The 26,044-nt window shown below is 40.4% G+C and overlaps 1 protein-coding gene across 3 annotated transcripts in view; it reads right to left on the minus strand.

Annotated features, from left to right (window-relative positions):
• LEF1 (lymphoid enhancer binding factor 1) overlaps positions 1-26,044 on the minus strand; it is a 102,456-nt gene that overhangs the window by 36,353 nt on the left and 40,059 nt on the right. For all 3 annotated transcript variants that reach the window (XM_056564387.1, XM_056564402.1, XM_056564394.1), the window contains exons 4-7: positions 14,986-15,118; positions 11,171-11,261; positions 3,914-4,036; positions 1,832-1,994 (exon numbers count right to left, since the gene is read on the minus strand). In XM_056564387.1, coding sequence (XP_056420362.1) covers positions 1,832-1,994; positions 3,914-4,036; positions 11,171-11,261; positions 14,986-15,118 — 510 coding nt within the window. The remainder of the gene's footprint in view (positions 1-1,831; positions 1,995-3,913; positions 4,037-11,170; positions 11,262-14,985; positions 15,119-26,044) is intronic.

Here is a 26,044-nt window from a genome sequence, read left to right on the forward strand (position 1 = left end):
ACATGAATTGCTTGGCTCACAAGCAGAATTTCAGAAATATGAAGGTATCTATGTGAAGAGGCTTTCAACCCCTACCTGGGGCAGTGGTCATGTACATGTGGACCTCCAGATGGTGCAAAACTACAACTCCCAGCATGCAGGCATGCTGGGAGTGATAGTTTTGATACAGCTAGAGGTGCACAGTTTGGAGCCTTATGGGGAGATTTATCGAAACCTGTGTAGAGGAAAAGTGGTGCAGTTACCCATAACAACCAATCAGATCGCGTCTTTCATTTTTAACGAGGCCTCTGAGAATTGAAAGAAGTGATCTGATTGGTTGCTATGGGCAACTGCACCACTTTTCCTCTACACAGGTTTTGATAAATCTCCCCATTAGGCACTATGTGAAACCATCTGACAGAGATTCTCTGCATCCACAGCTTGGCAATACTTAACTATTAATAATCGTGGCTTCGGCATTTAGTGACTGGATTCTCACGCCCTAGATGATACATGCCAGTATCCTGATTTTTTTTTTTTTTTACCATCAGTCCTTATTTTATAAACAGCTCATAAATTCAGTAAACTGATATCATATATATATATATATATATATATATTTTTTTTACAGCAGATGTAAACCTGAGGGTAAACATAGTGAAATGAGGATCTAACGTGACAGGCAGACAGGGTCATAGCTTTCCTGGAAGTATGTGAGTCACAGGAAACGAACGCTACAAATGATTCATTTGCTTCTGGGAAGTGAATGAGTGTTGTGGGTTACATTTTGTAAAGAAAATGAAAGTACTGTGTTGTTTTCTTTATATGTTGTTCTAAACCCTGCCATTTTAGTCACTATGTAATAGTTTTGTAAAATGATGATTTCAAGGACACAGGTGGTTGATAATACAGGCATATCTATCACAATCTAGGACCTTCATGCTATGTCGCTCATACAGACATTTTGGAGGGGGGGAGGGTGACATACTCTAAAGTAGGGCTGGGCGGTATGACCAAATGTGTGTATCACGGTATTTTTGTAACTTTTGGTCGGTTCCACGGTATATAATGGTATTTATACCATTGTTTTCCACCGGAGTAACCCTTTAAGAATTAGTTGCTTAGGCTTTGGGTGATTATTCAGTGGATTCCTATTTCCTATACCGAGATTGTAGTTGGCTAGATATCTAAAGGCTCCTGAAATGATTGTTCAAAGTGTACGCACTATTTGTATCTTTTTCAAAAAGGCGCATGTGGTTAATATCTTCCACTGCAATGTCAATAATGATTTACTGCATTTGCATAAAGTGTCTATTTTGAAATTGCGCACAGTGTTGGCGCAAAATAGGTTTTCTGCAAATTACAGCCTAAAAAACTGTCAGGAAGGCAATGAAAAATCTCCCCTATGTCTCCTGGTTAAATCTATAATCTCTGCAGGCATGGTATAAAAGGAATGCCAAAACATTACCAGCGCAGGAAGCACTCAGGATATCTTCTTGGACAGAGAACAAAGTACCATTCTAAAGCAATTTCGTTTTTTTTGTTCTTTATAAATTATTCTTCTGGGACGCGTAACAGAACAGAGGTGAATGAAGTCCTGGCTGTTCACTTCCTCATTTACTCTGTATTTGCTGGTTGCCAGGCAACAGCACAATCATTACAAAGCGTTGGAATGTAACAAGAGCAAAAATGTAGCCTCAAGTACCGTAAATAGCTTTCTGGGGCAGCCAATCAGAAATCAGCTTTAAATTCTTAAACGGCTCTAGTAAGATAAAAGCCGAGCTCTGATTGGGCAAGAAAGACACTTTTTTTTTAGAGCGGTTAGGAAAAGAAAGAAACCCCAAAATCTCACCCTTCTTCCGAGGATCTGGTTGATGGCAGCACTTTCTTTAAGCGTACACTCTGCTACAACGTTCGCCCTCATCTCTTTCATATACAACATAAAAGCGTTCAGCGGTTTCTTTATATGAGGTCTTTTTGGCTCCTGTTCTTTTCTCTGTTCATGATGAGATTTCCTAAATGGAAAAGAAGGACTGATTGTGATGAAAACCACACAAGAGAGCAAATGAAGAAATATAATGAATGGGTGGATATACAGCAAACTAACAAGTAATTACATATAACAGCCATTCCCATCAGCTGCTAAATATCAGTGGTTCTTAACCTGGGTTCGGTCCAACCACAGGGGTTCGGTGAGTCAGTCCCGGGGGTTCGGCGGGGAGGTCGCAACAGGACAGGCAAACCAAGCAATTGCTTGGGGTCCCGAGCTGAGCCGGTGTTTGCCTGTCCTGTAGCGACAGGGCAATTCCCCCCTCACTATTAAATCCCTGCGGCCGCGTCTGTGGGGAACACTGCCTACATCAGTGGTCTTCAACCTGTGGACCTCCAGATGTTGCAAAACTACAACTCTGTAGTTTTGCAACATCTGGAGGTCCGCAGGTTGAAGACCACTGGCCTGCCTAATGTGGGGGGACACTGCCTGCCTAATGTGGGGGAACACTGCCTGCCTAGTGTGGGGGAACACTGCCTGCCTAATGTGGGGGAACACTGCCTGCCTAATGTGGGGGAACACTGCCTGCCCAATGTGGGGGAACTCTGCCTGCCTAATGGGGGGGAACTCTGCCTGCCTAATGTGAGGGAACTCTGCCTGCCTAATGTGGGGGAACTCTGTCTGCCTAATGACGGGGAACTCTGCCTGCCTAATGTGGGGGAACTCTGTCTGCCTAATGACGGGGAACTCTGTCTGCCTAATGTGGGGGAACTCTGTCTGCCTAATGACGGGGAACACTGCCTGCCTAATGTGGGGGAACACTGCCATTGTTGCGAAAATGACATGAGAGTGGCACTTGCCAAGGTAAAGCCGCGCATTTCTGAACTGGTCTCTGAAAGACAACAGCAGAAGTCACTGATTTGCAGTAAATATGCATTAGGTTTTTGTGTGAAAATCATGTTTTCATGGTTTTGTTCTTTGTTCTTAATGGTTTTGTTCATTTTGTGAACCTATGTATAAATATATACTTAAATATATACCTCCTGTGTTTTGAATTTGAAAAAATCATATTTTATTTTTCCAATTAAGAGGGGTTTGGTGAATGCGCATATAAAACTGGTGGGGTTCAGTACCTCCAACAAGGTTAAGAACCACTGATCTAAGGCCTTCACATTACTGCATACATACAAAGGCATCCAGAAATACTAAAGTGACCCGTCAGCAGCTTAACAGGGGTAAAAAGAATGGCATGACTAGATAGTATTTGGGGTATATTTTATCTCCATGGTCCTTTTCAGGCCTGACTATGTAAATGAGGCTTATGTGCCCAGGTGGTGTTTCTCAGCGCACCAAGAGCCCAGGTTTAGCAGTGAAGTCTACCGACTCTCATTCAAAGTGGGATAGGCATATGCAAGCAATAAAAGGAGATAGGCTGGCTAACCATGGGCTCTTGCCATGCTGGGAAACACCCCTGGGCACTTGAGCCTCATTTACATGTTAACAAAAAGGCTTAAAGGGGATGTCCCATCTGATTACTTCTGGCTTTTTTGGCTATTAAGGGAGTTACGTAAATAGCGTGGCTCACAGGGCTACACCATTTGTGCAACTCTCATTAAAGTGTAGAGGATGCAGTTGCACTATGGGCACTGGAGAGTGGAGAAAAGGTCACATGGCCCCATTAGAGAAACATAGAACTATAAGTTACATGTGATCAATATGGGGTGTGTAAAATAATTGTTGTCAACTGAACATTACCCTGTCTAAACAGGGAATGTGCAGCCAATAATAATGTATTTAGATGGCTGCATGACCAATCCAGTGATCGTTCGTATGGCTTGGCTGCATGACTGATTGGGCCTTGTGAGGGTATGAGCGCCGATCAGCGCTGGATTGTTGCCTCCCATTGGCCCATGTAAAAGGGCCCTTAGTGAAAGAAATACTCACACATGCATTAAGTCATTGTCGCTATGTTGGTGTTCTTGTTTAACCTGAGGATTGACAATAGCAGGGTGAGGGATTCCAGTTGCGTGTGGACCTGGAGGACCAGGAACCATGTGATGTGAATACCTAAGATAAAAAGAAAATATAGGTATAACAATAAAGTAGATTTCCCAGTGTTTTTTTCTAATAGCTATTTTTGATCACTCTAAAGACTCGATATATCTAGGAAGCAGGCACACATCTGCTATGGATTATACTAGATACTGACACACATTAACATACAGGATTCTGAAATCAAGTGTAAGTATTATTGTTTTGTGTGTGCTTTGAACTGCATAGATTACATTGTGTTTCTTTTTGATTGGAACGGCTTTCCACTTTGAACTGGATTAACATATTTAAAAAGAATAGTTCAGACAGAATAATTGATTCATTCGTAGCTGACTTGGCTCAATCAATTCAGTTCAAACAGGGTTATTGATTGACAGATTTCATGTAAAAATGGCTTTAGAAGCTGCGGGCATCTATAATGCTGCTCGGCTGACAATCCCAGCACTTAGTGAATTGTCTTTATTGGGAAGAATAGGCCACAGGCATGAAATGGAGGATTGAGATTATTCTAGTGTGAAAGATTATACATCTTGACTCTCTATTATACTGTATGGGATAAACTGCAGACCATTGTGATACAAAGCATGGGGTGAAGGGGTGACATTCTATTTGTGTTGGACAATTGTTTGTTATGTATCTAACAAAAAACAGTGATGTAATAATGACACTGCTATATATGCTTCACAGACAATGCAGGACTCTTATTTTTGTAAACAAAGAAGATAAAAGCAGTTACTCTAAGGAAAATAATGTTAATACAAGGGCATCTCCTTAAAGATGCAGTAAATCAGAAGTACCCATCTGTTTTGTATTGCCTGATAAAGAGGTTGGTTCGGCCATGAAATTTGTTGCATCTACACAATTAATAAAGATGTCAACAACACCACTCCAGTTTGTCTTCAAAGAGTCCTTCCTTCCGCACCAAGGGTCTGTACGTTTTGTAAACAGTACATTGAATACAAAAAATAATGACAAGTCACCTAAAGACCCTGGCATAAAATGAGAGTGCCAGCAAAGTAACAATGAAGCAACTCCCAATGGGGTACTACTAAATGCATAGACAAAAAGTCTCAATGCTAATTTCATTTGTTCATCTATTCCCAAGGGGTACAAGGAGGCCAGAGATGTAACTTGAAGTTTCTGGACCCTAATACTAAATGACCCCTCACTTATCTTGCATTATTTTTTTTACTAGTCATTATGGAATAGAAGTACCCTTTGAGCCCTATCCTTTCCTTATTTTGGAGGGGTCCCTTTTTTAAGGTCAGTTTTTGGTCAATATTTTTAGCCAATACCAGGAGTGGAACTGACACTGTAGATTTCTAACTTTTTTGTAATTCCAATCCATTCCTGTTTTTTCCTGAGAATGCTGACCATAACATTGACCAAAATAAAATGTGTTAACCCAGCCTAAAAACTGTTGAAACATCAACACTGTTAACTTTGTATCTAAGACATCAAAATTAAAATTTATAGTAATAAATTCTTCATAAACCAGTAAGAATCAATGAAGCAGCTGTTACTGTAAATCTAGTATGTAACCTTTATATGTTTTAAGGATTTCTCCATGGGGATAGCTCTGGGATCGTCCAAATCCACAAACAGTGGGATTTCACCCACCAGTAACTCACGGGACTGAACTTTGCTGGTAGCCAACCAAGCCTGTGTCACCCATTTGCAGGACTTCTGCAGTTATCTCTGCTTTACCTTCTGCCTCAGAGAACTTCTCTGCCTCAGCATTTTCACCATCCAATGTCCATATCTCTCCAGCTTCAGAGGACCTTTCATAGGGTTTTACCTCAGTCTCAGCTTCAGAGGACTTCTCATATGGCTTCCTCTCATGGTCTTCAGACTCTATCGTTTCTTGAGTCCATTGCTCAGACTCCGCCACTTTTAGAGAAAGCATCTCAGTCTCCAGTAGCTTTAAATGTTTCTGCTGCTCACTCTTGAGCTTAGCAGAGCTCACTTTCCAGCAATCCTGCCAAGTTTTTGACAGTATCCTCCAGGGACAACAGTTGTTCTCTCATCTGCTCATTGTCTTTTTTTAGCTGCGCCATCTTGGACACTTTCTGCTCATAGACTTTTAGCTGAGCCTCTTGTTCAGAGAGCTGCGTTCTCAGTGAATCCAAGGTAGCTGCATGAGACAAGCTGCGTGATATGTTTCGTTCTGCGCCTCCACGCTCTCCACCTTATAAGCCATTACTACTTTCTCCTTCTCCAGCTCTTCCATGGCTACCGACCTAGCCTTGTGATCACTTTGTAGAGCCAGATATGCCTCACACAGGACATTCACTTCTTCATCCTTGAATGAGACCTGCTTGGCCAGACTCTCCAATTCTCTCTCTTTGCTGGTCACAAGATCCTGGGAGCGGGACAGTTCATCCTGCAAACTCATTTTTCTGCAGCTGAAGCTTCGCTTCCTGCTCTTTCAAGCCAACTTGTTCCAACCCGTCTCCTCCTTTAGGGGTTGTCATCCCCTTTGCAAGGATCTTGGCCCATTGGCCTCAGGGTAGTCCCCAGAAAGTCTCTCTGGACTGTTTCTCTGCTCTCCAGCAGACTTCTTTCACTTCACCACAGTCTCTCCGCTCACTCGCAGAAACGTCAAGAGCTCCTGGGTCTGCAACAACAACATCTGGTCCAGTGGTTCGACCTTCCTGGTCTTGATCCATTTCTGGTCCAGACATCACATCTCCTTCACTCAGGACTCTGTCTATGACAGTAAGCACAGCACCCAGCTCCACGTGCACTCTTTTCAGTACTTCTGCATTATCCGCAGACATCTCTGTAGCTTCTTTTCCGTTCAACAGCACCTCTTCCAGATGACGGTGCAATTTCAGTCCCCCCTTGGGCTCATCTTTAACTGGCGAATGGAACCCATGTTCCGGCACCTTCTCCGTTTCTGGTTTTATTGAAGACTCTGTTTCAGTCAGAGGCACACTTGTCACTTGAGTCTCTGGATCCTCTTGGACTTGACTCGCGATCTGTTCTTCAGCAAACCCAGCAGTCTGGCAGACCCCTATCTGACATATATCTAGTGACTGCTGACACTCCTCAGCCTCTGCTGAGTAACTTTCTACTAGTGTGTGGTGCAAGTCAAGTGTTGTAGGCCTATCAGGTGTACCTGCTCTAGTTACCTGCCAGTTTTCCAATAATTGCTGAAAAAATAGAAAATCCATCCCCAGTACTACATCATACTCCAAAGAGGGCTCTATTGCAACCTTGTGACTCACAGTACCATAGGGGGTAGAAAAACAGACAGTAACAGTTTTACAACCCCAAATAACTGCCTGTATAGACACTATGACAGGGTCCGGCTTCACCAGACTTATTATACCCCTAGGCTCTAGCAAAGCAATAATATTTTTACCACCTACTACCAGCTCACACAGGTTTTCTTTTGTCCAGTCTGAGTTGGCAGCAGTACACATTACTTCAGAACACATAGGCATGAATTTTTGACAAAAAACATTATCACACTGCATAGGTTAAAAATTTACAGGACAGTTCACACAATCAAGTAGTGACACACCATCCATCATTAGCTCAGGAACCTTTGTGTGTGGTTTCTCTGTCACACTCTCCTCATTCCACAACTTCCAAAAATATGGGAAGTTTCTGCCCAGTATAATCTCTATCTCAAGCCCAGCACACACCTCCATAACATGGCTCACTGTCCTATAACAGGTTTCAAAGTCAATCAGAACAGTCTTACCAGGCTCTGGTCGGGTCTTCAAAAAGGGTATTATGTCCAGAATGACTCTGGATACAGCCTGGCGACAGTCCAAATCCACAAACAGTGGGATTCCACCCACCAGTAATTCACGGGTCCTCACGTCCATCTTTTCTGGCCTCCTGACCTGAGGATCATCAGGAGTGAAGATGTCCTCTTGCTGAACTACAGCTAATTTTATCAAGGTGCTCACCATAGCATCCCTCTTGGCGACAAGCGGTTGCTGTCCATGTCGGTTGCTCCTAGCAACGGCATTTCGGCATCGACCCATCTTTGCAAAACAAACAACATGGCTTACTGCTATTGCGCTGTGCAGGTGGCCCATCCACCTGTCTCCTCACCTGAGAGAGAGCTCACTTGCTTGATGCAAACCATTGCCCCTAGCAACGCTTTCACCACAGGCTCAGTCCTGCTCTTGTGCTCTACGGCTGGGCTTATCCCACTTGCAACATGCATGGTTGGTTGCTCCTGGCAACAACTTCACTGCAACTCGACCGTTGGTTGGTCTGCCCGCATCCTCCACCAATTTTAAGGATTTCTCCCTGGGGATAGCTCTGGGATCGTCCTTGACACAGCCACAGGACACGTTTCCACTTCAATCAGCAGGCAAACAACAGTACTTTATGCAAGCCCGGCCCCTTCGCCAGCTTTATTACACAGGTTGCAGGAAAAATAAAAACACAAAACTGGAACAAACAAAACCCTAGACCGTCCAGTCACTGACTAGACAACCCAGCATGCCCTGACTATCAACTGGAGGGCTTTTCCTGGCCAGTTAAACTTATGCCTCCTGCAACCTTTTACTCACTGTTTGCACACAGCATTTGCAACCTCTTGCTGTGTGTCTTGTCCACACTTGGGGCCACTCACAGCACAGGCTGTGTGTTCCTCACCAGGACCCCTGCCTCCCCCCACAGCCACCTTGCTGTCTTCTGGGGAGAGCCCCAACTAGTCTGTCTGACTTCCTTTTAAACACACTTCCCCTTTCTGCTACCTCATTAATTAGGCCACAGGTGGAGGTTTCTCCATGGTTAGCTATGGAAATACACCCTTCCCTTGCCACAGTGTCACAATGTATACAAGACAACTTGGCAACTTTTACAGGGCAGTGAAAAAATTAAGAAAATATTACAAAATACTGCAACCCACAGTTCGATGGCAAGGCATAGACTGTTGCGCACCTGGGCATGAATAACAAACATAACGGAAAAATGTTAGTCCTTTTCCAAATTCACTGATTCATCCTTATTTACGTAAAATGGGCAGGTGCCCTTCTCGTCTTATATATATATATATATATATATATATATTGTACCCATGATGTTGTTGGGGAACATTTATACTTGGTCTACAAACACTAAGATGATGCTTTCTACCATCTGGATCATCCACAAACCCTTTTCTCTGCCAGAAACATCTTCTTAAGAGAAGAATCAACATCAAATTGATTTTGAATAAAAACAGATCAACCTATAGTGCCAACATTTTGGAACAGAAGACACTGTGAACACTTGCCAATAAGCCCAGTATAAATAATTCTATATAAACAGTCACAGCTAGAGCGAGCCTAAAATCTTTTGAACTCAATTGCAATATTGAAGAGTCTCATGAAGACAACCACTGCCCATATGCCATACTAGAACATATAGACATCATAGAGAGGGGGTCTCCAACACAGAGCCCCCTGCTATAAGCCAGAATAGAGAGCAATTTTCTGATTGGCTGCCAAGTGATAACACATTTCTCTGGCAGCATCTGCTGCAAAGGAAATGTATGACTGGAAGTCACTTTCCCCAGCAAAATAAGGTTGCGTAATAAATTCACAGAAATTGCCAAGCCTTGCCATCTTCTGGGGTGCAAAAAGTTAAAAAAAAATATCAGGAATTCACTTCATTCCAGACATCATATGTGGGCTCTGAATTATTTAAGACAGGACTTTAAAGGGGTATGAACTGCTTCCAGAAAGTTAAACAGATTTGTAAATTACTTCTATTAAAAAATCTTAATCCTTTCTGTACTTATCAGCTGTTGTATGCTCCACAGGAAGTCCTTTTCTTTTTGAATTTCCTCTCTGTCTGACCACAGTGGTCTCTGCTGACACCTCTGTAAATTTTAGGAACTGTCCGGAGCAGGAGAGGTTTGCTATGGGGATTTGATCCTAGTCTGGACAGTTCCTAAAATGGACAGAGGTGTCAGCAGAGAGCACTGTGGTGAGGCAGAAAGGAAATTCAAAAAGAAAAGAACTTCCTGTGGAGCATACAACAACTGATAAGTACAGGAAGGATCAAGTTTATTTATAGAAGTAATTTACAAATCTGTTTAACTTTCTGGCACCAGTTGATTAAAAAAAAGTTTTTTCAGGGGAGTACCCCTTTAAGAATAAAATTTAAACTGTTGTATAACAATAAAACAGAACCTGTTCTTTTTCCCTAACAACGCCACTCTATCATGGGCTGTATTTGGAATTGCAGTTCAACCCCATTCAGTGCAAACAAAAAATGAAGGAGCTTCCCATAACAAAGAATTAGTTCATAATTTCCTAAACTGTACTTATAAAATGAAATCCAGAATCTGGTTGTTATGAAGGACAGATGCTGTATTTCTCACTACTTATCATTCTCTGGTAGTTTGTGCAGTAGTTTTTTGTGCAAAGATTGGGTTTTGCAAAAACAATTTGCACAATTTTGCAACTCTGCGCTGGCACAGCAAATTACAAATTTCCCCCTAAGGGTTAATAAAATCTAGACCAAATTTCGCAACGTGGGTCGGGCTGTTCTCTAAATGAACAAAACAAAAGAAAAAAAAAGCGGATATACTATAATGCAGTGCACACCTATCAGTAACAACACTATTCTGTATAAAATATTAATCTTTATTAGCAAAAAAATATACAAAAATACATGGATGCAAAAAGACAATGGGGGGCTCGTCCGGGACTGAATATTCTGGTTTCTTGAAACATAACAAAAAATGGTACCTGTTCATGACTGGCATATATTTCATTTTTCATCAAAAGACAGTCCAAAATTGCCTACATTTATTCAGAGGTGTGCACTACAATCTTTTTTCATACACTGTTGTGTCAAGTGTCAATCTTAATAAATAAGGGCCATTACAATCCAAACAAATTTGCGCCATTACATCTTCCAAAACATTTGTCATACAGCTGTCTGGCTTCTGAATAGTACCCTACCTTGTTATGTAAAACTAGTAAGGTTTGCCATGTTTCTCTTTGACCAGTCTCCTGCTTCTTGTTTGGTAGAATTCCACATGATAATGCAGTTCTGTGCTCAAGAATTTTCAGATTTGAAGACTTTCATGATTATAAGATACCATACTGGAGGAAGTCCACTCATCTTCTGACGTATCAGAAATATTAGAGGCAACAATATAGAAAAGAGTCTATTTGGAAAACTTACCAGCCGAGAGGAGGAGTCATCTGGCCCACACCTCCAGGAGACAATGGGTAAAAGGTAGGTAGGTCAGGTGCTTGATGATGCCTGTGCATGCCTGTAAATGAAGCAGAATGTGGTATCATTTTTCCAAAGGCTATGTGAACAACCCCTAGCAAAAATTATGAACTGGCACACTTAGAGGGTGGTCACCCAGCTTTTATTCTTCATAGTTAATACATATATCATAGACACAACACAAAGACATATTAACAGCTGAATATTCTGGTTTCTTGAAACATAACAAATAAATTAGTATTAACAAATAGGTTAGAAAAAGAACAACAGCAAATACATTGTAGCTCCTTCTCAGGCTTTTATAATGACCTAAAATCTTTGAGACATGGACTTCACTTATGAACTGTTGTCAACGTTCTTGAAGAGCAGTCGATAGGTCAGCTTTGGAGGATGAAGCCTTGCCATACAGCTATTTATTTACATTTCCTTCATAAGTTTTCAATCAGATTGAGATCCGGACAGTTTTTTGGCCATGCCATTAAGGCTGGGTTCACATATGTCTGGCGCCTGGCTTAGTAAACCCAGCCCGCAACTGATGATAACGTGCAGCAAGATGCGTTCCCCTGTCCAGCGCCCACCCATGTGACATGTTCCACAATGCAGCGTCCAACTTCAGATGCCAGGTGAAGGTGAACTGTCCCATTCAAATGAATGATCAGTTCTACAATCAGTTTCCCTCTGGTGCTTTTTCTACAGCACCGGAGGGAAATGCTGCCTGACAATTAACAAATGAATGAACAGCACCAAACAAAAGTTCTAACATCATCTCTTTTTTCAACTCAGTTTGGCGATTCATCACTAAAAGTTACTTTCGTCAAATATTCCACACCCCATGATTGCTTCTCTTCAGCCTACTTTACGTCTGTTTAGGTGTTAGTGCTGGTTTTTGTTTGACTTTTCTATATTAATTTCTACTATCATTTAGTCAATTTCTTACAGTTCCGATTTGTTTTTAATTTGTTTCGTTCTGCACTTTCTATTTTCTGGACAAGCTGCTCTGAGCTTTCTATCCAGACACTTTTGTCCACCCATATGTACTCCTGCTAAATGCTTTTAAAATTTTGATACCTGTACCAAATACATACAGCTGGGAACAACCAATATCTTTAGCCACACTCTACCACACCCTAATAAAATTTAATAATCCTTTCTGTTGTTTCAATTGACAACTCTTTTGGTGGGGTCATGTTTTCTATGCACCCTCTATTAACTTTATATCCTTCACTTTTTCAACTGCAGAATATGCTGCATTTTTTATTCCATTTTTTCCCCTCTACTTATATTCCATTGACTAAAATATATAAATATATATTTTTCATTTGTATTATTTGTTTTATGTTTCGTTTAGCCAGAATGTTAAATAAACCTTGTTTTGTGTCATATCTGTGGTTTGTGTATTTGCCAAAAAGTAAAATAGCTGGCTGACTATCCTCTAAGTACACTGATTCCATAATATTTGCCAGGGGTAGTATACTTATATATCAGTAGGCAGAGTCACAGGACAGTCACATCAATACTTCTTTTTCTTGCTAAAAATGTAATGTACGACAAATAATGTTAGGTTTCAGTGCAAAGAAGTGGTAAGTGCTGCTATTTTACCCCGGAGGACATTAATTCCTTCTCAGCCCTCAATGGATTAGTCACTGTCCTCCAGTTCTGTTCTATTTTCTGATGGATGAGGAAAAATATACATGAACAGCATGCATAATGCAATAACCATGAAATTTACATTTATAAGGTGCTTAGGCAATTTCTAATTTTGATTTTAACCCTTAAGTTACATGCTGAGATACCCTGGCCCAGCACCTACAGGAGGTAAGCATTAAAATAAAATCCGAGAGAAAATAAATTGTTTTATTGAACTCTTAGATCCGTTCTAATGCTGTTTGTCTTAATGGAAAGTTTTAAATTAAGAAATTCAAAAAAATAAAAAAAGCAGCTGCCCAAAATAGGCTTAAATACAGCATAGATTAGGTATGTTACATTAGGGCTTGTCCATTAACTTAGATTCCCTAAAGGTTGCATTGCATTTTTTCCTCTCCATTTTAACCACAGAGGATCAGTGACTAATTATGAATCATTTTAAGGCTTCTAATGCTCACTCTTGATATGATTCACTTGGCTCCCGATTGTCACTCCAGCTTCTACTAAGCTCTTCATCAAGCTGACGCCTTTGGGCGGCAAGGTCAAGCTGTTTTGCATTGGTAGTACTTTTGGTAGAACAAAAATGATGCGAAAAAAAATCCCATAAGAAATTGCACATCTTCTTTCACTGTGCTGGGAATGAAAACCCTACAACAAGTAGACTAAACACCTTGCCACAAACATCTAATCCCATTCCCAAATGGATGCCAGCTTTCCTGCACCATAGTTCTCGAGCTCGCTGCACACATAAGAAGGGTAATGGTATTATCGGCACACTTAACCCTCTGTTATTACTTGCATAATTGATGACTGTCCTCACTCCGATTACAGCTTTCCATCATTTTTTTTACAGTAGAAAAGATTTTTGGCGTTCTGCTTTGTAAAATAAATTTGACTCTCTAGCAAATTTACCCAAAGCTATGATGGTAAACGTTCAATGTAAAGAGTCTATGCACAAGCTGTTTTCTAAACACATAACATGAGCAATACAGTGTTCTATATTGCTAAGCATTATTGGTAAAGGTCTTTGACTAAAATAAAAATAAATAAATAAATTGATAATTTATATAGTTTATGCTTAAAGGGGTACTCCGGCGCTAATACATCTTATCCCCTATCCAAAGGATAGGGGATAAGATGTTCGATGGCGGGGGTCCTGCCGCTGGGGACCCCACAATCTGTCATTCAGCACCCACCTTTGCGAGTGCTCCGCAGCGCTGGGGGCTCCGAGTGTGCAGCGTGATAACCACCGGGCCTATTTACTTGCATTGAGGGGGCGGGGTGGGGCGTGATGTCACACAGGGGCAGAGTTGTGATGTCACCATACTCCGGCCCCGTGGTCATCAGCGCCTCCAGCGCTGCTAAGAGCTTGCAAGGGTGGGTGCTGAATGACAGATTGCAGGGGGTCCCCAGCGGCGGGACCCTCACAATCAGACATCTTATCCCGTATCCTTTGGATAGGGGATAAGATGTATTAGGGCCGAAGTAACCCTTTAACCTTATGTATCAAGAAAAACTTCCAGTGTATAGGTCAAATCTATCCATATTCCTATATTGCCTAACAACACCAGTGGGAGGTATATGTATGGCATCATAATTCTGTATAGAATAGTGCAGAATAGCTCTCTATTCCATACAGAGGAATCCGGTAAAAAATGTATACTGCATGGTATGGAAGCCTATGGTGACAGACAGCTATTGAAAGCATCTATTAAATGTACACTGGGAGCTTTCTCTAGTAAATATGTTTAATGGAAGCCATTTAAAGCATACCTGTCATTTGCAAAAACTTTTTATATAATGTAAGAAATATTCTACCACTATGCCACATGGAATTGAGACTAGGCAAACTCCCCAGACATTCCTGGCCAAAGCTGGGGAGAACTGGGAACAAGATTCCATGTATATACAAAATCAAAAAGGGCATATACAGGTTCAGGGAATAAATTATTTTTGTTTAACATAGACAATATAGGATTTGTAGGTCCTGTTCCTATTATTGGCTCTATAATACAGCCATAATCTTTGTTTATTCACGGATTGAATATATATATTTATTTATTTATTATTATTATTGTTTTTTTTGTTTTTTTTTATCAACTCGGAGCAATAATCCATACCTTGCTTTGAGCCGACATCTGAAGGAATATGTGAAGGGTGAACTCCTGGTGCGAAGTGCTCATCACTGTAGGTAATGAGAGGGGTGAGGGGATGCACTGCATGCGATGGCTGCACAACTGGGACCTTGTTTGACTGTAACAATTAAAAAAAAGATAAAGTATAAATATCCATTCTATATAACAGGTTAAGTTGATTTCTACTATGCAAAACAACTGTCTCTACAAAAAGATACTAAAATGTCTGCAAATCCTTACATGTTAATAAAGAGTAAACTGCTGTCAAAAAGATTATCTGCCATTAGGTTGACTGTATGGGCACACCTTTTGCGCAGTAATAACAGAAACAATCCAATATCTTGGTGCCCAATGGTACAACCGTTGTAATCTTTTACCATTACTATTACAAATGACTTTTCAATATAAAAGACAATAGTCCATAAAATGTGCTGGTCTACTATCATACAGATTAGTCATTACAGATCATACAGATAGTCATTGCTGTGCAAGACCATGTTCACACGGTGGAACTTCTGAGTGGAATCTGTCATAAAAATTGAGCTTGGCAATTCAACTACAGCAGAGTCCCATTAATTTCAATGGGATTCTGCTGCACTGTGCACACAGTAGAATTTCCACAGCACAGGTTCATTGTTTCTACAGATTCAGCTCGAAAATGCATTGCCGTCTATTGAGATTCTGCACATTTCCCGCTGTGTGAACATAGCCTAAGACATAAAGGGGTTATACAGACTTTGGTATTGCAGCATATTGTCTCATCAATAGAGACACATTTTTTTTTTTTTTTTTTTAATCCTGGATAATGCCTTTAATAGAGCTACCGCAGTACAAGCTTTTATCGGATGGCACATAGTTGGCCATTGACTTTAATGGGTCAACCATGTATTCACTTGAAAAAGACTGTGTGAAGAGGTAGAAAATGAATTGATAATGGCACTTTGTTCTCGCGAAAGGAGGGGGGGGGGCACAGCATTCGCTCCACAAAAAATTGGACAACGATGGTATATATGTCATTAATATCTGCACCAAGACAATTCTTAAGAAATAATAATAACAATAATAACATCGTCAGAGAGAACACAAGTTAATCTGAATAGTAATAATAATTCTAAATATAGACACATAAAAGGCAAAAACCCATAAGCAGCATTCTTTAATTTTGTTTTCATTCTCAGCGTCTTTTTCTCATAGACCACAAGAAGTTGTATTACTGTATCTTATTAATGTCTGGCCTATCCCTCCAGTCATAAAGCTCAAAAAAATCCAGCACCATGAATTCTCACTAAATTATGCCATCCTAGCTCTCCTCTTAATTTTACGGTTTTCAACACAGATTTGCTTTCCTGTGGGAAGAAGATAAGAACCTAAGGATTTTAATTTAAGCTTTGGCCTTGTCTTATATCTTTTGCCGGTTGCATAGTGAACACAGTGGCGGTAGGTGTGTCATGAATGAGATCTCTTTTTGTCACTAAATAACAAAAGAATTATAATATCTCACTATTATTCATGAGCCGACTTCCACTGAAGGAATATCCAGCGTGACCCTACCCTGTCCTTTTGATACTTCGACATGTAGAAAAGGTTTAAAGTTCAAAAAATAATAATCATATTGTTTCTTGACAGTATTCATGCTTTCCATTCACATACAGCACAGTAAACAATGGCTTTCCTTGCTAATAACATGTTGATTATTTGTCCTGTTACACTAAATATAGATGCATTTTTTACACTTGTGTACACACTTTCACACTAGCATTGCAGCATTTAGTCCACATTTAATATGCTTTGCACTTTGGGGGAGGTTTCTTAAGCCATTCCAGGTGTGCAAAGCCTCAAAAGTTGCACATTTTTTAGCACAAATTATGATGTCTGCTCAAAAATCACCAAAAAAGTGTGACTGATGAGGATTTACCCCTCTTGCACCAAGGAAGAGGGCTTGACTTTGCATGGAGGAGGCGTACATGGAGCTCACCCTCCTTACATGCAACTTTACAGCTGACATGTGACACATAAAGTCACAGAAAAATTCAACAGCTCCAAGCTGGTGTATACTTTAGCACTAGAAGCAAGTACAGCCCTGGAGCCGCTGGATTTATTAAGAAGTGTGTACTTCCAGCAAACTAAAAGATGGTGGGGCTTTACATACATACGGTGTACCAAATTAATATATATGTCTGTCCTAACTAAGAGACTAGAGGTGCAGTGATATAGTAGGTTAGTCCATATAATGATCAGCTGTAGACTTTTAAAACTCCCCTGACTCACATTGCTCTCCTCTGCTATCAGCTGTGTACAGAACCTCCTGTGTATCCTATAAGATGCAGCTATACGTTTTCCTCTTTGCATCCTAGAAGCCTATCATAAAGAGACAGGCTGAAGAGACATCACATTCAACAATAAGACTCTATAGTGTTAATAAGGGAACAGCTATTCTATGTCACTAATCTATCGCTTGCTGAAAAAGGGTCAACCACTTCTTCATCACTTTAAAGGAACTTGTTTATATGATAATAATATGACACTTACATAAGGTTTTTTGCCATATTTGACTAAAAAGAAAGCTCTGCCCCACTGTTCATGTGATGAGGCAGGATGACTCTCCCATCCATAACATAGTACATAATTGAGGAGCATGTGACCCTGAAAAATTACTTAGGAGGAAGAAAGATGTAATGTCACATGTTCTTTCATAGGGAACCATGTTGTGGGCAGGAGAGCTATACGTCCTCATGGGGGTTCAGGGGGAGCACAGCTCATCATTATAAATTCCTTATACAGAATGAGCAAGAACTGTACTCTAGCAGAGTATGTAAGTGCCATATTATTATTATTATTATATATAAAAGTTTCTTTAAATATCTCAGATCAAATACATTGCAGCTCGGTCCCAGTGGTGAAAAACCCAACCTTTTTTATTTCAACAGCTGTGTACACTGCTCAAAAAAAATAAAGGGAACACTTAAACAACACAATATAACTTCAAGTCAATCACACTTCGGTGAAATCACACTGTCCACTCAGGAAACAACACTGATTGACAATCAATTTCACAAGCTGTTGTGCAAATGGACCAGACAACAGATGGAAATTATAGGCAATTAGCAAGACACCCCACAATAAAGGAGTGGTTCTGCAGGTGGTGACCACAGACCACTTCTCAGTTTCTATGCTTCCTGGCTGGTGTTTTGGTCACTTTTGAATGCTGGCAGTGTTTTCACTCTAGTGGTCGCATGAGACGGACTCTACAACCCACACAAGTGGTTCAGGTAGTGCTGCTCATCCAGGATGGCACATCAATGCAAGCTGTGGCAAGAAGGTTTACTGTGTCTGTCAGCATAGTGTCTAGAGCATGTAGGCGCTACCAGGAGACAGGCCAGTACATCAGGAGACGTGGAGGAGGCCGTAGGAGGGCAACAACCCAGCAGCAGGACCGCTACCTCCGCCTTTATGCTAGGAGGAGCAGTAGAAACATTGCCAGAGCCCTGCAAAATGACCTCCAGCAGGCCACAAATGTGCATGTGTCCACTCAAACGGTCAGAAATAGACTTCATGAGGGTGGCATGAGGGCCTGACCGGGCAGGACATTTGGTATTTGTCAGAGAACACCAAGATTGGCAAATTTGCCATTGGCACCCTGTGCTCTTTATAGATGAAAGCAGATTCACACTGAGCACATGTGACAGACATGACAGAGTCTGGAGACACCGTGGAGAACGTTCTGCTACCTGCAACATCCTCCAGCATGACCGGTTTGGCAGTGGGTCAGTAATGGTGTGGGGTGGCATTTCTTTGGGGGGGCCGCACAGTACCGAGATGAGATCCTCAGGCCCCTTGTGAGACCATATGCTGGTGTGGTTGGCCCTGAGTTCCTCCTAATACAAGACAATGCTACACCTCATGTGGCTGGAGTGTGTCAGCAGTTACTGCAAGAGGAAGGCAATGATGCTATGGACTAGCCCGCCCGTTCCCCAGACCTGAATCCAATCGAGCACATCTCGGACATCATGTCTCGCTCCATCCACCAACGTCATGTTGCACCACAGACTGTCCAGGAGTTGGCGGATGCTTTAGTCCAGGTCTGGGAGGATATCCCTCAGGAGACCACCTGCCACCTCATCAGGAGCATGCCCAGGCATTGTAGGGAGGTCATAGGGGCACATGGAGGCTACACACACTACTGAGCCTCATTTTGACTTGTTTTAAGGACATTACATCAAAGTTGGATCAGCCTGTAGTGTGGTTTTCCACTTTGATTTTGAGTGTGACTCCATATCCAGACCTCCATGGGTTGATAAATTTGATTTCCATTGATCATTTTTGTGTGATTTGGTTGTCAGCACATTCAACTATGTAAAGATGAAAGTATTTCATATGATTCATTCATTCAAATCTAGGATGTGTTATCTTAGTGTTCCCTTTATTTTTTTTGAGCAGTGTATATTAATAGCCAACATTTTTCTTTCAACTATTATGCAAACTGTGACTGACGCATTTGTCTACATCATCCATTCCAATTGTCCTTAGAAAAAACCCATCTAGGAAGATGAACATCCACATCATTGTGCAGAATAGACAATATGGGTGCTGATCAATGTTGGGAGCTTTTCGCGAAGAAATAATCCTTCCAGCTTTTAGGTGCCATGATCCAGAAGGACCTGCCCTATGACCTACTGTCAGCTACACAAGTTTCTGATGTATAAACAAAATTAATTACTGGAACTAGCTCATTGTCCTTTGGCAAAATAGCTGCAAGCTCCCATCTTCACACTCCGATGTGCTGCACAAAGCTAAGTAAAAGCAGTTTGTGATTTGCTAACACATCTGTTTTCCCCTAAGTGTCTCTTCCGTTTTCAAGGCAATACTCTGGATATGCAATCCCTTGTGCATAACACACACAGCAGAGGCCTTACAACATGATTTGCAAAGTCTCTTTGGTTAAAAGAAGACAAAGGAAATAAGCATCTTCAAAACAAAATGTTTGTTCTTCTTCCACATACTCCATAATTAATCCGATTTTTCCTCAGTGGACTTCTTCTTACAGTTAATACTTCTGACAGAGGGAGTCAGTTTGCAAACAGTTATTGGATGGGAATATGTAACTCCAAGAAATCCCAAGACATACTCAAAAAAAAAAAAAATACATTTAAAAAATGAGAGTTAATAGGAAATGTGTAATGTAGCTTTAAATTGCACTCTCCAACTACTGGACAGCATTCTCATCTTCACAGGGACATGAGGTTCTAATAGTTTACACACATAGGTTGTCACCACTTTGGGTACTGTTTATAACTTAGTGCCACCATTGTCTTCCTAGCTCCTTTCTCTTAATGACTATCTTGCACACAGTACAGGTTATAGGTAAAGTTTTATATATATATATATATATATATATATATATATATATATATACACATATATATATATATATATATATATATATATATAGATATATCAGTAACTAACTCAAGTAGAAACAAAACGGTAACCCGCACTCACCGCAAGGCTTCAGACAACGGAGGCCGTCGCCACAGTGCGAAACCGTCGGCAGTCGCCTCTTAGCACTCCTTAGCAAACCTGTACCGGGTCCATAGGAGAATCCATGTCGGAGCAGGAAGTCTGCAGCCTTGTGGTGAGTGCAGGTTACCGTTTCTACTTGAGTTATTTACTGATTCTATGTTTATGGTTCCCAGCACCGCCGGACTCAATAAAATATATATATCATTTAGATCCATATACTGTTCTTATATACAATAAATCTTTGCACAGATCTGATAGATCCATTAACTATGAATCTGAGGCATGGAAAAATAGATGTGACCTCACAGGATGTAGAAGCTTCCATTTCATGAAAGGAATGAATGGCTCTATATTTAGCATGTCCAACTACTGGAGAAAGAGGTCAAACCTACTCTTCACATGAAGGACGGACAAAAAGACCCAATTCAGCAGTTACATGCAGTTACATGCTTATGGGAAAAGAAGCTCTGGTTACTGACCACGTCTACAAATACAGGACATTGTTCTATATCCATGGGAGAGCCCTGGTCTCCTCACCTTTGACACACAGTGTAAAAGCTTGGAGACAAGGACATTCATTCTCCTCTGTGACCCCCTCCCAGTTGCTTTTGAGATTTCAAACCTATAATGCCAGTTCATTTATATCCATGCTAATGTTCTTTTATAGTTTTTTTTTTTTAAGAAATCCTTCACAATGGAAGGCTGTATCATGGCTGTGTAGAACCAACAGGTAGGCACTCATAGACTCATAAAAATATTGCCTCTAGCGGAGAATACCTTTGACAAAATCATGAAGCAAGGGAGAGTCTGTGCTTCCTTCTCGCTATTGTGCCATGTGCATAAGGCCTATGTTTTACTTTTATACACCACACACTTTAAATTTAGTACCTTTTAAAGTGTTATTTCTTATTCAGATATAAAAATGGTGGATGAAGACCAAAGAGCTAGTCAGAAACTGTTCACAGATCTCCATTAGTGCAAATCAATCTAAGCCTATAAAACCCAATACCACGCTTACAATAAAAACTGCAAAAATCTACCCACTACCAAAATAAAAGCAAATACTTATGTAATTTCATTGGACTGCATAGAATTAAAGCTACAATTCATGACTCCTTAAAGGGGTATTCCAAGTTTCCAACTAATCCCCTATCCACAGGATAAGGAATAAGTGTCCACTTGTGGTGGATACAACTACTGGGACCCCCATGATCTTGTGAAAATGGCTCAGAGTCTTTGTTTGGAATGCTGTACTCCACCATTTCTGATAGCTCAATAGAAAGGGGATGGAACGGTGTTGCGCATGTTTGACTTGCTGCTCTATTCAAAACAAAGACTTTGGACCCCATCCTTAAGATCGCGGGGTTCCCAATAGTTGGGCCCCTTTGTGATCTGACACTTATCCCCTATCCTATAATACATATAAGGTATATTTCATTTGAGCCAGATATAACTACATGGTCTAAATATAGGGGGTATGTAGTATGCTGTCACATCCAGGCCCTAGATTCTAAAAAAATGCCCAATAGGTCCCTCTGTACTAATACAGAAATGGTAATGTGGCCTTTTTTAAACAAATCTTGCATCCTGGCCCTGCATGTATTAAGCAATTATATCCTTATACATACTGACTTATACTTTGAAAATAGTACCATATCTACGCATATACATTTTTGTGGTGCCAAAGAGTGTTGCAGGTTATGCTCTTCAGTACTGTCAATATACAGGGGATAAACCTGTCAAGTGTTTGCCTCCTTTAGTCTTATATTATGATGTAGATTGTACCTATTTCACTCTTGTTCAGGGCCTCTTAAGAAAGTAAGATGACAGATCGTGCTACAAACTATGACTAAGTTATTGTTTAATGTGACACATCTGAATGTGGAAATCAGCCCATTAGTGTGAAGACATGAGGCTTTTCCAAATTTCCTTCTTTTTCACTCAGTGTTCATTATCTCGCAGCTTGCCAGTATGATCAAAGGCCTGGGAAAGGTCAGGCATTTCTGCCGTAGAGATACTTTTGATACACAAAAAAAAAAATCTCCAATCCGACAGCATTTTACAGTTGCCATTGCACGCTCAGTCTGCCGGACACTTAGGTCTTAAAAGGTGGAGGAACATGCAACAGAATGAACATTTACAGCATTAAATAGCAAACAAACAATGTATCAAGAGTGGTTGTTAAGTTCTGAGTATATTTCCATGGACATAGCATTCATTTACTGTACAATTCCGGTAATCTACATTCACTAATCTAGAATTTTTGATCATCTGGCATTTGTTTGCAACCGAAAAATACATTATAATCAAAAATTTCCCAAAACTAAAAGAAAGAAGGCTGAGTATGGAGACCAAATAATGATTTAATGACCACCTTCTGAATAAATAGGCAATACTGTTATAGTCTGTGCTAACATTTTATCCTCAGCTATTTTCTCCAATATTGTAGTAGATAATCTGACAATCTTTAGGTCCCAGAATCAAAGAATGTTACACTATATTGTATTATCCATTCTAACTTTACCTGCCTAGACACATTTAGAGTTGATATATCTCATCTTGCATTATGTTCATATTCATGTATGTTTCATGCAAAACAATTAGCAATGGCTTTGTTTCCAAACACTATTTATGGAGTATATACATACATGGACAATGCATAACAATAATAACAATACACGCCCAATAATTTCATCAGAAACGGACACAAAGATGAGTGGACTCCCTCCTTTTGGTTATAGTTAATGCTTCCCCTTGTATGTGCTAATGTACATGCTCTCTATCTATGGACAAGAAGGATGAGATGGTACAACCTGACCTAGGTCTCTTGTTTTATGGTCCCCATATCTGCCATCTTGGTTGTCTCTGTAGCATGTATGTCCTACGAAACACCCTCTTGCTCGATTGGCAGCAATTCTAGGCCAATTTGTGCAATTCAATTATTTTACATAGATAACAAGATAACAATTATCAACCCAAAAGTATAGTTTTAGTTCACATAGGACAAGTCTATGATTTCTCATACTAAATTATTTGATCAGTATATGTATATTGGCTGACAGCAGCAGTGGAGCCTAAATAGAAAAGAAATCTACAATATAATGGAATGTAAAGAATTGTACCGCCTCCATGTTTTAGACTATTTTCGGAGTTGGCTTACAAATACTATTGCAAAATAGTGACCAAAGCACGGTTGTGTGGAACTGGCCCAAGAATGCTGTAATGGCCAGTTATGAATTTGTTGAGTATAGTAAAGTTTCATGCATTCACTATTCCTATTCGACTATATGAGAAGTGCACAAGAAAAGATGGGGGAAAAAAGAAGTTTACTGAAGCCAAAGCTTCGGGCAGCCCTAGAGCAGATTGTAGGCTTGCTGAAGCAAGTTGGCAAGCTTGAACTTTTTTGATGCGATAAAAATTCATTGATGTTGGCTCATATGAGGTGCACTACAGCAATGCTCATGCTCCGTGTACCCTTGGCATATCGGTTCCTTTTTCCTCTCTGTTTTAGCATAACTTTATTTTTCTCTTTTATCTCTAGATAACTGCTCCCAGGGACCGGAGGAATTGATTTTTTGTTTTGACTTATATTGTTTGAAGATCTGTAACTCAAAGCAGCTCTCACGCCTCTGATGTCTGCGCCTGAACATCTTAAAAGGTAAATGCAGCCCTGTGTACTAAACTCCTCATCGATGCATCTTCATACTCTTGCTGTTGCTATTTCATTTTATTTTCATTTATTTATCGCTCTTTGACCTCTGCGTAGAAGCCTTGATTCTGCAAGACATAGCCAAGGGGAAGCGCTTGTTTGCTAGAATAATTTTTTTTGCCATCTATACCAAAAAATATTGTTTTGTGTCTTACAGAAAAACAGCCATATATACCGCCCATGCTAGGATTGAACCTCAAGACAGTTTCAAAGACAAATACTGAGAAAACCACAAAACCGAAGTCGCATCAATTGTTTTTCTCATCAAGTATGGACAACTGTAACATCCCGTCATCCTACCTATATCTGTCATGTGTCATTGCCTTACGTGACAACGGTGCAGAACATTATTCATGGCTCCAGCCTAATGACCACCTTTGTTAAACTTGTTTATGCTTTGGCCTGCACACCTACTTATTGGAGACAAACATGCCACAACAAAGCTATTCCGAGTTTTACTAGACACTGCCAACCTAATAAGCTTCTAAAGCCTGTTTTCCTAATTGGCCATTCCCTCGAGGGATAAAGGGGTAAATTGGCACTTTTTTGCTACAATTGGTTAGCAAGGATTTCCTACTTGTAATTTTTATGGTTCCGAGAACATGATACGCAGCCTCTGCATATTATCTTACGACAGGCATGACCGGGATTTCAGTGACAGGACATATGTCATTAATATAACGTACATCAAGGGATAGGGTTTTTTACTTATTCTTCGAAAATGTCTGTGAAGTGCCAAAAAAAGTGCTAAAATGAGTGGATTTCCATTTTATGCAAAGGAAATCACATTGCAGTCAGACAGCAGCACATAAAATTTAAAAAAAATCCCTAGCCTTGACAAAAGGAGGAAACATTTTATAACTTTTCTTCTTATATATGATGCCAGAAGCTGAGGATGACTTTGTGCTCTAGATAAGTATATTCATTTTATGCATATTATTTATTCCAAAAAAAACGTTGACCCTGATGTGGCTATGTGTTATTACTTGTTATGTGTTATTACTTAGGTAAAATAATATTATATTATGGATGGTAACAATTGACAATATGTATATATATATATATATATATATATATATATATATATTATCCACACAAAGGGGCTCAATTTTATTTCTCATAGCAGTTACTTTTACATGCTTCTGATTTGGGGTCCCATTGTATTAATTCCCGTAAGTTGCCCAGCTTGCTAAAATACGGTTACATATGCAAGTATTATCTCTCAATTGTAACCTCATTTTCTGCTCGGCTGGACAGCATGACCATGATTTGTCATTGTGTCTCCCCCCGCCCGCCACATCACTCATGTGCCTATTATTGCCATCAGAATGTGGAGTGTCAGCAGGCCCCTGCTCCCCATCTCCACGCAGTCACTCAGGTAACAAACCCATAATCTCATCCTGGTTCCATGATGGTTGAATTACACTTAATTGTTCCTGCACAGTGATTGATTTCTGCCTGAATAGAGACCTCTGCCTTTTTTCAATGCAAGCGAACGGCAGCCAAGTCTCCCCCATCTAGGAGGAGGCAGCAGCCTTTGAAGAGATCAAAGCCAAGGCCGCAAGCAGTTGTGCGCCCTGGGAATACGGAAAGCCTTTATGCTCTCACAACCCCATTTCAGCATCATGTTGGACTGCAGCTGTATTACATTCTGCCAGGACTCTCAATGTTTTCAGTACTGGATCTGACATCACCCATAGCTGTTTTCTCGGAGTTGAAAAAAAAAAAAAAGAAGAAAAAAAACTGAAAAAGAAGCTGAAGATAATGCTTTTCTCAGCTCTTTAATTCTAACATTCAGATGCTAAGCCACAAATG

This window comes from Hyla sarda, chromosome 1, assembly GCF_029499605.1.
Source record: "Hyla sarda isolate aHylSar1 chromosome 1, aHylSar1.hap1, whole genome shotgun sequence".
In the NCBI taxonomy this organism is placed as follows: domain Eukaryota; kingdom Metazoa; phylum Chordata; class Amphibia; order Anura; family Hylidae; genus Hyla; species Hyla sarda.